The sequence below is a fragment of the Perna viridis genome, chromosome 2, assembly GCF_037379345.1.
Source record: "Perna viridis isolate PV_CMFRI_1.1 ecotype Kerala chromosome 2, ASM3737934v1, whole genome shotgun sequence".
Lineage (NCBI taxonomy): Eukaryota > Metazoa > Mollusca > Bivalvia > Mytilida > Mytilidae > Perna > Perna viridis.
Window position 1 is genome coordinate 55,154,337 of NC_142446.1, and position 13,508 is coordinate 55,167,844.

Sequence of the window (13,508 nt, forward strand, 5' to 3'; positions counted from 1 at the left end):
TGTTGAGGTCTTATGTTCTTATTCTTCAACCGGGACGAAAACGGTAAGTTAAGTATGTTACGAAAACGGTAAGTTAAGTATGTTAATATCCTACTAAAATTGTCAAAAAGTATATAATACAATCATACAACCTGGGAGATCGTTGTAGCGTTGATCCTCTTGTTGTTTAAGTATTGAATGCACTCATTTAATTCTTATTTGAAACCTAAAGTGAAAATGTGCTTGAATCAAACACGTTCTTGTATTAATAATGTAAAAATCAACCCAAATAATTTTCACAAAATTGAAGGTTTGATGTCTATAATAAGTTTTGCATACTGTGACACCATACTCGTATAAAAACCTCTGGCATAAATGGTACACTTTGTGACCAAAAACATTGCGATGGACTGGATTTTTGGTACCACTTGTACATTTTTCTAATTTGCATGGAATATTACGTGAAATTACCAGATAACTGATGTAGAAAAAGTAACCAAATATACTATATGACTTAATGTTAAAGATTATTAGCTTTCAAGGTAGCACGTCGAAGACTCTCATAAGCTATAATTCATGCATATTACATATGAACAGAGAATTGTGAAAGTGTATTAAGCATTGTAATAATTCAAAAATAAACATCCACACGATGCATATAATGGCAAATGTTGACCTGTAAATGACAATATGATATACCCCAGAACAATTTGATTCAATATATGCAAGTGAAAATGAGGTTATTCACGATAAAACGAATGTAATAAAACACATTTTTAAGCAGTAATGGACCAAATTACATACATAAGAATAATCAAGGGAACCAAGCTTATAGCGGTAATCAAAAGAATGTAATCCAGGGAACCAAGGTTATAGCGGTAATCAAAGAATGTAATCCAGGGACAAAGACCAGACATGGAAAACAGACATACACAACAAAGAACATAAAGTAACTAAAATCATACATACAAAGTAATAAAAGTAAATGAGCAACTCGGACTCCACTAAAAACTGGGAGCATGGACCAGGTGCACCGGTAGGATAAGTGTCCTCTGCTTTTCTAGAAACACCCACTGAGTTGCTCATAAAAGTCAAGTCCGGGGTAGACAAACGAGGAAAGGAAAACTATGACCCGTTGAATACATTAGTCTTCATGGTGCTGATGGATACACCATAACGATCCACGAGTTCATGATGACGACCATAAAACTTCTGTAGTGATGACTTCAATCTTGTAGCAACATAACCCTGTTCCAGATGCCTATTTGTTAGAGTTCTAGCGCGATACAAAAAGTCTGCGTAGTTTCGGCAAGCTCTGGCATAACGTATGAGTTGTGATATGAACACTCCATACGCAGGAGCCGAAGGGATGTTACCACAGATGAAAGGAAAGTTGACAATTTTGAATGAAAAGTCATCACGTTTGTCGTAAAGTTTGGTCAATAGTTTTCCTTTACCATCGATTTCTAAGTGTAGGTCAAGATATGAGGCTGACTTCACACTGTCTGTAGTATCCTTTATCTCAAGTTCTTTTGGGTAGATGCGATGTATCAAATCCCCGAAATCAGGATTGTTTAAAGATAATACGTCATCTATATAGCGGAAACTGAGATTGAAGGATCTAGCCAAACGATATTCTTTCTTTCTGATCAGATCAGCTATAAAGTCGGCCTCATTAGAGTGAAGGAATATGTCAGCAAGTAAAGGAGCACAATTTGTTCCCATTGGAATGCCGACCGTTTGTTGAAAGACACGTCCACCACATTGGACAAATATGTTGTCGATTAAAAATTCCAGCATTTTATAAACATCTTGCTCTGTATATTTGGAAGATGATTTGGAATTATTTCTTACAAAGTATGAGGAATCTCTACCAAGAACTATATATTTGTATCTAGGTGTACCATCTTTTTTGGAAAAACAACGATATATAATGTTTTTAAGTCGGGATGTTAACTGAGTATGGGGAATAGAAGTATACAGTGTTGAAAAATCATAGGTTTTAAAATTATATTCAGATAATAGTCTTGAACTGATTGTCTCCAAAAGATCTTTCGAATTTTTCAGGATCCACATTGAATGAATACCACTACGGGAGTAACAAGTGTTGTGGTAGGACTGTAGACCCTCTTTGAGAGGTTTAGTGGTACATTTTGCAGATCCAGCTATGAAACGTTATTGTATGGGTTCTTGTGAAGTTTAGGAATCCAGTACATAGACGGTAAATCACAATCATCGTCCTTGGTAGAAAGACCAAAAGAGGATAGCACAGATTTATGGTTTTCCACAATCTCTTCTTTGGAGAGAGTGGTAGCAGTGTAGGTCCTATCACTGCTATTATTGTCTACGTCTACCTCTGATAATAAACATTGGATATAAAACGTTTTGCAGAAAAAAACAATGTTGTTTTGGGCTTTGTCTGCTGGTACGACAACATATTTGTCATGTATAGTAGACAATGATTTTGCTACATCGGGGTCTTTGAAAACTGATGTAGCCTTGGCACTCTTTAACCTACTTAAAACTTTTATTCGCTTCAAAATTACCTCACGGCCTTTAACTACTCTGACAGAGAATCAATGTCTTCTTGTTCTCGTTTTATCTGTTTTCTTGTATAGTCCTCGACGGCATCCATAAGAACTTTAAAGTTATAATTCCGATTTATGGAGCGTGGTTCACGGTACTTTGGACCTTTAGAAAGCATATTACGCAGAGATTCGTTTTCGATAATGGTTAAATCTTCCGTAATAAAACACTTATCGGGCACCCGAAAATATTGTGAAGTCAGTAATTTTCTTTGAATTCATATCACGAAGAGCAATGACGAGAAATAAACATTCTGATTTATTTGTACAAACTTTGAAAAAGTGACTACTTCGGTCGGCTGTATTAAGAAATCATTTATAAATATGCTAGCAAAATCAATGATACAAGTGCAAATAGTTGCAAACATTGTGTGTCATAAATCAACGTACCGTTTAGAAATGCAGCGTGACTTTAATCACGTGAAAACAGATTCGGGAACAGAAACATCTCTCCAAATAAAAAAAAAATATACAAAATCTAACAATCGAATCAATAAAATACTATATGTCTATTCTTCAATCTTTAGAGTATACATTTCATAATTGATCCGTTACTGCCGTGCATGGACGTACCGAAAAGAGTAGGAATAATGTCAGATAAGCTTCTCACACAGGGTCATGTCCAGCCTTTGTTGATATCATCACTGACGATGTTTTATGGTCGTTATCATATTTTGACTGACCGATATGAAGTTTGTATCTAACAGACGAAGCAAGAAACCTTCAAGTCCTACTGTATTGACACAGCAACGAACTTAACGCTTACCTGACTGAACTTTTTTGCTAGTGATGGGTATCGTTAGCAGCAGGACATACATAACCTTCCGTAGCAGCTGATGTAACTCCTAATTTTGTACATTAATATTTCAGTTAACTGTGTATTGTCTTGTTTTCCTAATTTTCTTTTGTATGTACATAATTGTATCTTATTTGTTTTTTCTACATTCTAAACGTAGATCGTCTTTGTTTCCTGTTTTCTCATTTCTCCCATTTATTAGGATTTGACATCGCTGAATAATATTTCCATTTTGATGCTTCGGTATTTTGGTCGAAATGAAGGCAAAATTTACTTTTCTCACAAGAAACGTTTAAAATATAAGGTTTCACGATATTATTTTGTCTATATAAATCATTATTAGCATGAATCATAAAAAGGAAAAAAAATGATGATAAAACTTATAAATTATGAGAAGCGATTTTGTCCTGGGTAGATGTTGAAGTAGCAATTGAAATCACCTGCACTTCAAGAGAAAAAAAAACCCTTTGAAGATATTCATTCAGTGTGACATATTTATTACATGCAAAACATTAATATAATACAAGTATATTGATTGTGTATAAAAATTACTAACACAATTATAACACACAGAGGAATGTCTAAAACAAAAATTATGTTTTGCTGTCTAAACCATTTGACCTCTCTATTTTGAGAAATAAAATGATTTACTATTTCTTCTTCACACCTCAATGCTACTTTTGTCCACTATATTTTTATATATGAATTTATGTGTAATCAACATATGATCAATTACAGCGTTGTTTGCCTTCTTTCGATATCATGTTTTAATATGGGTTTAGCTCCCCATTTTCCAATGCTTCCATTAAATTCCAATCTCCAACACTGAGGGTGTCACATTCGTTATATTTGTAAGGTTAACGTAAAATGTTTTAAAAGGTGACTATACAACTTGCTACTAGATGCTAGATTGAACTGTATACTAGGGGGACTGGATTGCGATTAGAAAACTATTATACTATAGGTATGTATTCATAATGGTTCGTAATATAACTCAAGCTTTATTTAACATATCAAGCTAACAAAACCAAATGATTTAGCCTCGTTTCGGTTATCAGAATATTTGAACCTCCATACCAGTTTATAAATGTCGATAGATAGAATTTGTAACAATAGTTCAGAAAATGTTTTCTGAGAACCTCTGCTGTGGTACTTCAAAAATATATTTTATATAAAATTAATCCAATGCAGACAATGTAATACTCGACAAATACATCTCTGATGACAAAACAAACAACATAGTAGTTTGATGTCATGTACGTATTTCATATGCAGTTAGATGTTAAGTACTTATAAATACAATGTCAGTCCTCGAACATAAACGGAGTAAGCAACAAGTTATCACATTAGTATGTTTCATTTGCAAATATATCGAAGAAATGTACAAACATTTAATCATCTTTTCTCCAAGAAAATGGATGAGAATATAAATATCAGTCTTGCATCATTTCCATGAACGACAGTGGATCAGCTTTTGCTGTTAATACTTCCTGTTTCTTTGTTTTCTTGTCCTGCTCTTCCCTGTATCTGATAGCTTCTCTTTGCAGCAAGGTATTTTCGAGCTTTCCTTCCATTAGTTCACTACAGTGGAAATTTTGAACCACAATGTTCATTTCAGAGTAAAATCAAAGTATTGGATATTTCTTAAACAACATAACGGTAACGTGAGCAAAAACATGTATGCACCGATTATGAATGAACTACTTTAACTAAAGCGTATAGTATTTGCAAATGCCTTTAAATAAAAAAAAAACAATTCTAGGAGCCAAGATTAGAATGATAATCATAAAGAACATAACCTATGGATAACGAAAAGACAAAGAAAATATGCATAAAGTATACATAACATTCCAATACTAAGTGAGCGCATGAACCAGGTGTACCAGTAGTGTATGCGTCGTCTATTTGTTCTAGAAACACCAGTCGAGTTGCTCATAAAATGAAATATGTAAGGTACATGGAAAATGCCTTAAAATATCTAGAATTTTCTGTGAAAAGCTTTGTACATACGATTACCTTATCCCGGAGCACCTGGTTCCAGATTTTAGTGGAGTGGGGTTGCTCATTTATTTTTTTTTCTTTGTATGTGTTATTCTGGTTATTTCATGTTCCTTGGTGTGTGTCTATTTTCCCTGTTTAGTTCTTGGTCCTTGGAATATTTTATTTTGATTACCGCATGAATCTTGGTTCCCTTAATTCTCTTGAAATAATAAAAAAAAATGATTGTTTACAATAAATCTGTCAATGCTGACGAAAAGTTACCTAAGATCAATTTGGCCGTCACCATCTCGATCCAACTGGTTCATCAATTTATCGACTTGCTCATCAGTAAGGTCGATATTACATTTCTAAAATATAGTTAATACTTATCATTACTTACTACATCTCCTCGATTGCATTTAATTTTTATATGGCTAATACAAACATGATAAATAGTCTGGTGTTATGGAAAACTTTTCACAAAAAGGCATGCAATTTTATGATACAATTCATAGCTGACTAGCAATTTTTTAAATCTTTAGTTGCTTTGATATAATGGTCTTCTTTGTCGTTTTTGTGACAGGCGATATAGTTTTATTTTTGATTGTGTTGTAGCGTCAGCGCTTGAGGTCTATTGCAGGAATATTTATCATTAGACCATCACTTCATGTTTTATAAAAAAGGAAACATCGACTTCAATGTTGTTTTGGTATAAAGTGGCATTACCTTCACTCCAATAGATAACTCTTCTCTCGAGATTTTCCAATCATGATCCCTATCAAAAGTCTTCAGTAAATCTATCATCCGAAACCCTGCAGCCTCTACATACTCTCTGAGCTTTGTCATTGGATCAGATATCAGTAATTTCTCAGGATTTCGATCATTCTTTCTTGCAAAACTTGTCGTTTCTACTAAGACTCCACCATACACTGTTACTAACTTTCTTTCCTCTTTCATCTCATTGGAAAGAACTTCAAAAGTTTTACGTACCATTAAGTTCTAGATGAAAATACGATATATAATAGAATAGAATTATACCTCTACATTTTAATACTAGATAAAAGGGAGGTGACTGTTATATTTCATTTTATTTTCATTCCTTAATCCACATGTTAAATGATTTCATCTCAATTTTTTAGTTTAACGAGAAGTGATATTTACCTATAATTTCATACTGTTTATAGATACTGCCCTTCACATTGTTGTAAATATCATTACAAGCTAATGTTTACACTTACTGATTTCAAAGTTGATACAAAATTACCAATCATATCTATTGCAAAATTCGCAGTACACGTGTTTCTAGGAATAATCTCTCATCAGCAGCATTATAATTAAAAACATAGGAAGATCTAAATCCAAAAATAGATTTATAGAAGAAGTCCTCAAAACCAAAAGTATTCCAAAAGTTAAGCCATCACTAAGGGGTTCTACCATGTGTAATGCAAAGAATGAAGCCTCACTGTTTAAGGTAATTAAATTTTTTTAGAACTGCACGTTTGGAAAAATATGATAAATAAAATTTTGTATAAATCGGGGTCAGACAACTCTGACCACTGGGTTGGTAAATACCCTCGGCGATATGTGGTTTTATCTAATTTCACTGTACATTTTTTTTCGAATAACAAATTGTCAAAGGTAGCCGTTTGTCAAAACACTTACAGAAAAGTCTAAATGATTCAAGGCCTTCTTTTCATTTCTGTTTACACCTTCTAATATAACGAAAGCACCATCGCATCCAAACTCATTGTATCCTATCTAAAAGTAAAATGTAAAATAAATTTAATAAAAACAAAATATTCAAAATAATAGTCATTGTGTATAACAAACAACCAACCCAGGACACGTGGTTCTGGGGACATACATAGAAGTTTATTTTAACAAACTTAAAATATTTATATTACTGAATCTATGTAAATATATTTCTCCAATGATACTACTGATTTTTTTATATTTTGATTCATAATTTTGAAAAAAAGCACTTGCAAGGTACATTAAGCACAATAGACACACCTACCATTCGTATTAATATTATAAATTTCTGTATATTGTATATGTATTTCAAGAAACTTCCTCTCATGTATTTCTGTACACGTGTTTGAAGGAGTAACCTCTCATCAGCAGCATTATAACCAAATACTTAAGAAGTTCAAGATCCACTAATAAATTGTGTAAAAATAGTACTCAAACCAAATATATCAAAATGGGAAGTTAAATCCACCACACACAAGTTCTACCATGTGTGATACAGGGATTGAAGCCTCAGTGTTTTATTCTTACATACTTCACTTACATAAAATTTGACTAGTGCTTCGTTTACTTGTAGCCCAGCTGCTATATGTGGAGCCCCTTCAAGGGGCATTCTACAGCTGATACAACGTAGCTCAAGTAAGATACGATTGATCTTCAGTGCTTCCTCTAAGGCTCGAGCACCTTCCAAACCAAACCCGTTCATACTGACATCTAAATATTTCAAACCTTCGTTCAACTAAAATAATTTGTAAAATATGTTTTAATCATAGTTGTAAAAGGAGTGAAGGGGAAGGTTCCCATAGAACTATAAGTTTGTTTGTGAGTAATCAATTTGTAAGGTAGATGATCAAATCGGAAAGCAAGTGGAAAGATGTGCTATTAGTAATGTTGATTTATCGACGAAATATGCAAGACAATGACAATTTAAAAAAAAAACTTTGCATGAAAATCAGATGTATTTTACGGCTTATGGAATTAGTAGTTTCATATCATTTAATAATTATTTTGTAGAGTTTCACATTCGCAAATTAGCATTTCTTCGTGTATTTGTCTTTTTACTGAAAAATCTTATGGCCAACAAATAATGGTGGTTCAATTTACCTTGATTCCTTCTGCTATGCAAGCGCATGCTTTAGACTGAAAGCGTTGCCAACTAAGGTCTAAAGTTTGTAACGTGACATTTTCGTCCATAATCCTAGAGAAACAATCAGCTCCATAGTCTTCAAATTTATTGTGCTTTAGGATCAAGGTTTTTATTTCTGAATTAGCCTAAGAACAAAACAAAATACTTTTGTTTGCAAAAAAAATCATTTTTTGTATTATTAATAAGAACACAAGAAAAGCAATAAAAGAAACGTCGTGAATTTAGAGATACAATATCCGGAACTTCAACTTATATTTAATTCTAAGCCAAACAAGTTATTCTTATACATGTTGCAAAGAAAATCCTTAAAACCATGAATTTCTTGCAGGTTCGTATATGGCATTGTTCTTTTTTTTATTTGTCTATCAAAATGGTCTTGAATAAGGCTTACCACCAACATGTCGTAAAATGAATCAGCAGCAGAATCGTCTATGTCATTTCCTGAAATTTATTATAAATGTCCTGAACGTTTGTTTTTTTTTATCATGTTGCTACCGTTATGATTATTACGAACGATAAAAATCTTCCTTGCAGAAATGTGTTAAACATTTAAAATCCTAAACAAAAGTGGTTCTAGGGTTTTAGCTATACGGTTCTGGGAGTTGGGACCCCCTTTTTTGAAGAAAATTGTGTGCAACATGAGAGCGAAATTGAGCGGTTGATAGCCAAGAATGTCTTTTCCCCTACAAAATTTCCGGAACCGCTAGTCTTGCTACAGTTACAAATTACAAACAACTTCATATTAGAAAATGTTATAATTTTGTTTTAAATTTATAAAAAACAATATCATTTTACGGAAAACAAATTTTGTTGTCGACTGTATTACAAGATGGCGCGTTTGTATGTACGTAATGCACTCCAACATTAGTAAGATTAGTAAATGTTAATATTTATGTCTAGTATTTATCCTTAATGGTGTCTCACCAGAAAGATTCAAGTGAACAATAGTTTTATTCTTTGTCAGGAGGTCGCATACTGCAGTCGCACCTTTCGATCCGATGTTGTTTTCAGATAGAATCTAAAAGTAATGGTTAAAAGGAGAAAATATCAGACAAGTTAAAGTGAACAAACCAATGCTACTATTTGTGTCTTCATTTTTTTAAGATTTAAATTCAGTAAACGTTTGTTTATGCCAGTTTAAGTTCTCAAAGGCTAGCATAAAAATATATACATAGACATTTACCTGACCAACACGCAGCTTTGTAAATTAGCTTTGTTTTTGTTTTTTGTTTTTGTTTTGTTTTTGTTTTTGTGTTTTGTTTTTGTTTTTTTTTGCTTTTTTTTTTGCTTTCTTCCATTTTTTCTTTGCTTTCTTTCATTTATAATTCTCTTTCAATTTATTTCGGTATAATTAGAGAACTTTCATATGTGTTTTGCACAAGTTCATGGCTTAAAACTGTCACGATAACGTAATTGAAAATCGGAAAGTTGTTGTGTCAATTCCTTGGTTTGTACTTTAATTGCAGTTTTAACTGTACTTGTCTGGTGTAGTCACTTCATATGTTGTATGAAACGAGTATTGTTTACAACAAGTTTGTTGTTAATTTGTTTGTTTGTTTTTGTTTTGTTTGTTTCTAGAAAAGCAGAGGACGCTTACCCTACCGGTGCACCTGGTCCATGCTCCCAGTTTTTAGTGAAGTCCGAGTTGCTCATTTACTTTTGTTACTTTGTATGCATGATTTTAGTTACTTTATGTTCTTTGTTGTGTATGACTGTTTTCCATGTCTGGTCTTTGTCCCTGAATTACATTCTTTTGATTACCGCTATAACCTTGGTTCCCTTGATTACTCTTTTTTGTTTTTGTTTTTGTTTGTTTGTTTGTTTTTTTTTTGTTTTGGTTATTTTGTTATTTTTTTTATTATTCTATACATTGAAACTAAATCTCCCATATTCATTCAGAAAAGTATACAGTTAAATAGCAGTGCAAACACAATCTTGTTTATACAACTTTGAGTACTTTGAGTCTGATTCAGATGTTTCTTACACAATCAACAATGCGTTTTTAGTGCGTGCCTATAATAATAAGAGTTTTTGTGGTTCTACCCAGACATCTGTCTCGCAGAAGTATCGAATACACCGCGGTTAGGACGAAAGGATCCATAGAGAAAAAACGTACCAGTTCGGTGACGTAGCAGTTATCTTTAAGGACTCTAGTAAGGTATACTGCTCCTTCACTGAGAATCGAATTTCCTTCCAAATCTATTTTCTCGGTGACTGTATTTACCTTAAATGCAAGTGAACAAAAAATTGATTTATGCCTGAAATGTAAATTGAGGTAAAATTGTTTACTACATTTAATGTTTTCCGAACTTTTCGTTAAGATTTATTGTGAGTTTCACTCTATACAACCAGATATAACAAAGGCACCTCGATGGGTATTTCTTGGAAAACAGATTGCTTCATCAAAGCTGGAGCTTATAACATTTAATCTAAAAATTTTTCTAGGGTGTGGATATATTGATCATCAAATTATATTCTTAGTTTTATTTTATGTTTCTTTTTTTTTTCTGTCCTCGTCACATTAAAACTTTTTTATTTCAGAAGTTTTGAAATATGTTTCTCCAGATTTTGTTAAGAGTGATTTTACTTCATTGTAATCTTAATGTTTACAATACACACACATACAAGGGATTCATTTATTACCTCAATATTTCCTGCTATAGCACGCATTCCTTGTGGACCAAGTCCGTGGAATTTCATTTTCAAGATGGTATCTTGCATGTGTTTGATAAAATATGTGATAGGTTGTACGCCAATCTCCTCACAATGGCGCTCATATAGGCCAACCCCGGTAGGATCAGGGTCATACCGTTCCGGGTAAATCAATCCTAAAAAACAGATGTAATACAAATGTAACAATTTGTAAACATTATATGGTTAGTTTTTGTTTTTCTTTGTGTCTTTGCTTTTTTAAAAGTTAGATATAGCGGGTATGTTAAACTTGTTTCTAGGCGTTCAGTCAGGAATGATGGAACTGGGAATGCAGTTCATAGATATAACAAAGAATGGTAAATTAAAGGAGGAAATTATCACATTAAATGAACCTTCATTATTAGTCGTGAACTTAAAATGTGGGCTTAATATCTAGATCGTAATTATAGTATTGCAAATGTGCTGAAAAGTATTGAAAATTGAGACATCACAAGACAATAATTTGGCAGTTCTTGAGTTACCACTTTGTGCACATTATCTCATACCAAACCTTACGTAAAACTATCGTGGAAAACGGCCCCTGTGCATGTAAAGCAATTAATTTGTCTGCAGATTTTGAAAGAAGAATTAATTATGCTTTCTACATGCTAGCTATTGAGATAATGAACCTACTGTCAGCCTCGCCTGGGTCGAGGTCTGTGTCATACTCCTCATTATCTTCTTCATCGTCCTCGAGTGACGAAACATTTGATTCATTGTCATCAAACACTTCAGATCGACCTTCAACACCGTCATCTATAAACTCTCCCCTGAAATCTTCGCTTAATCCTGTTACTTCAAACTCATCTCCTTCAAACGTTCGTTCAGTGATGACCTCTTGGGTCAGATCAGGTAGTTTCTGTCTGTATTCAGTGACATACAAAGGATCACCAATACGGTCATCTCCTGTGATGGCCTTTAACCTTGTAAGGTCAGTGATGAGACCTGCTGCATCTTTCGAAGACCTCCGAGAATGGATTTCCGTATCGTCATCGTCTGGTTTGATGTTCACTAAATCATCTTTGTTTTCGTCAAACGTTAATTTTGATGGTGGTATAATTCGTGGTGATTGTACTTCTGTTCCCACAGGCATCTGAACTGCTTCAAGACATTCGTTTTAATAAAATGCAATGAATTTTCCCTGAAATCTCCTACAAATATAGTCCAAATAAAAGTTCACTTTTCCATTGTTTTGATTCGAAAATAAGAAGCCTAAATGATTTTAAAATGTTAGTAGCATTCAACTGTCGTAGAAGGAAACATATTTCATCATATTTAGAAACAGAGAATGTTAAAAAAAACATCGTAACAAAACATTAGAAACAAATTTGCAATTAACCGGAAGATAAAATTGTGGAACAATAAACGAAATGATTCAGATGCTTAAATTGAATTACATTAAAAAGTTTATTTGTTGCAAGAAAGTTACCTTAAAATGATATTTTATCCTATTTCTATCTGTAGTAATGATTTCATTATTTTGGCAGTATTCCTTAATATGACGTCGCCATGACTTGAACATATAGATAGATATCGCTGTTTAACGTGGGGTACGATCCTAATGTCGCGTACATTGTTTTAAGTCATGCCCCAACGGGTAGATATTTGTGTTTTATTTAAATGATGGTTATAAATGATAAATAATACTGTATTCTGATTTTTAAAACAGATAATTAGAATTTTAAATGCAGGTTTAAATTTGATCAAATTGTAAGATATAAGACATCATTATAATACGTTAAAATAGAGAATAACATTTGACTTGTTTTATATGTATGTACACTGTGTTATTCTCGATTTAGTCATGTAAATGAATTTTACCAAAATCTTAAGTCTTTCTACTTAAAACGACTAAACACGACGAATAGTATCAAAATTAATTGGTATTATCATATAATTTCGATGATTTCATGAGCCTGTCCAGAGTGATGAGATGATGGTATTTAATGTGTCTGTGTCGTGATATTACTTGAAGAATGGTCATCATTATGTTATAATGGATTTTATTACTGATGTTGTCGGGGTCTTTCAGAGCTTACTTAAAGGTGTTCTTACACTTATTGAATACATTTTGGTGATCTCTGAAATCATTTACTATTTTGTATTTAGGTTATACACTGGTGTATTTGTTCCATCTCGCCATATCCTTTTCTCTATTCTCTCGAAATTTGGCTGTAACTTGCATGTCACTTATATCTATATCTACATCCAATTTAACTCAGTCTCGAGTCAGAATGTTATTTCGTTCGTTCGTCACGATTTGTAATCTCAAATCCGTCTAAATTTTAAATTTTTAATGAAACTTTAAGGGAACTATCATCAGGCAATTTACTGTATTTCAATTTTTACACGAATGCTTTGTTGTTATTGTTTTTGTTCATATTAGCAAACATCGACTTTGCAATGAGCCAATATTGTGTAGGATACAAATTGTGTTATCAACTGATAATTTGATTCAAATGAATACTAAGTAATTTGCAAAATTATTAAAAAGTAAACAATATGTTTGTACAATGGTACCTGCCATTTCAATTTTGATATGAATAATGTGGGTTTTAATTAGTCGAACACCGACTTTTCC

General features: G+C 32.8%; 1 protein-coding gene across 1 annotated transcript; it reads right to left on the minus strand.

Moving 5' to 3' along the window:
* Positions 1-3,840: 3,840 nt before the first annotated feature.
* Positions 3,841-12,513, minus strand: LOC148626107 (uncharacterized). Its single transcript, XM_088569758.1, has 12 exons — positions 12,357-12,513; positions 11,561-12,078; positions 10,880-11,064; positions 10,353-10,460; positions 9,161-9,254; positions 8,628-8,677; positions 8,194-8,361; positions 7,634-7,828; positions 7,003-7,098; positions 6,067-6,339; positions 5,623-5,708; positions 3,841-4,941 (listed from the first exon to the last, which is right to left on the minus strand). Exons 2-12 carry the CDS (start codon positions 12,018-12,020, stop codon positions 4,794-4,796), a joined length of 1,863 nt encoding a protein of 620 aa, XP_088425884.1. The 5' UTR covers positions 12,021-12,078; positions 12,357-12,513; the 3' UTR covers positions 3,841-4,793.
* Between the last annotated feature and the right edge of the window lie 995 nt (positions 12,514-13,508).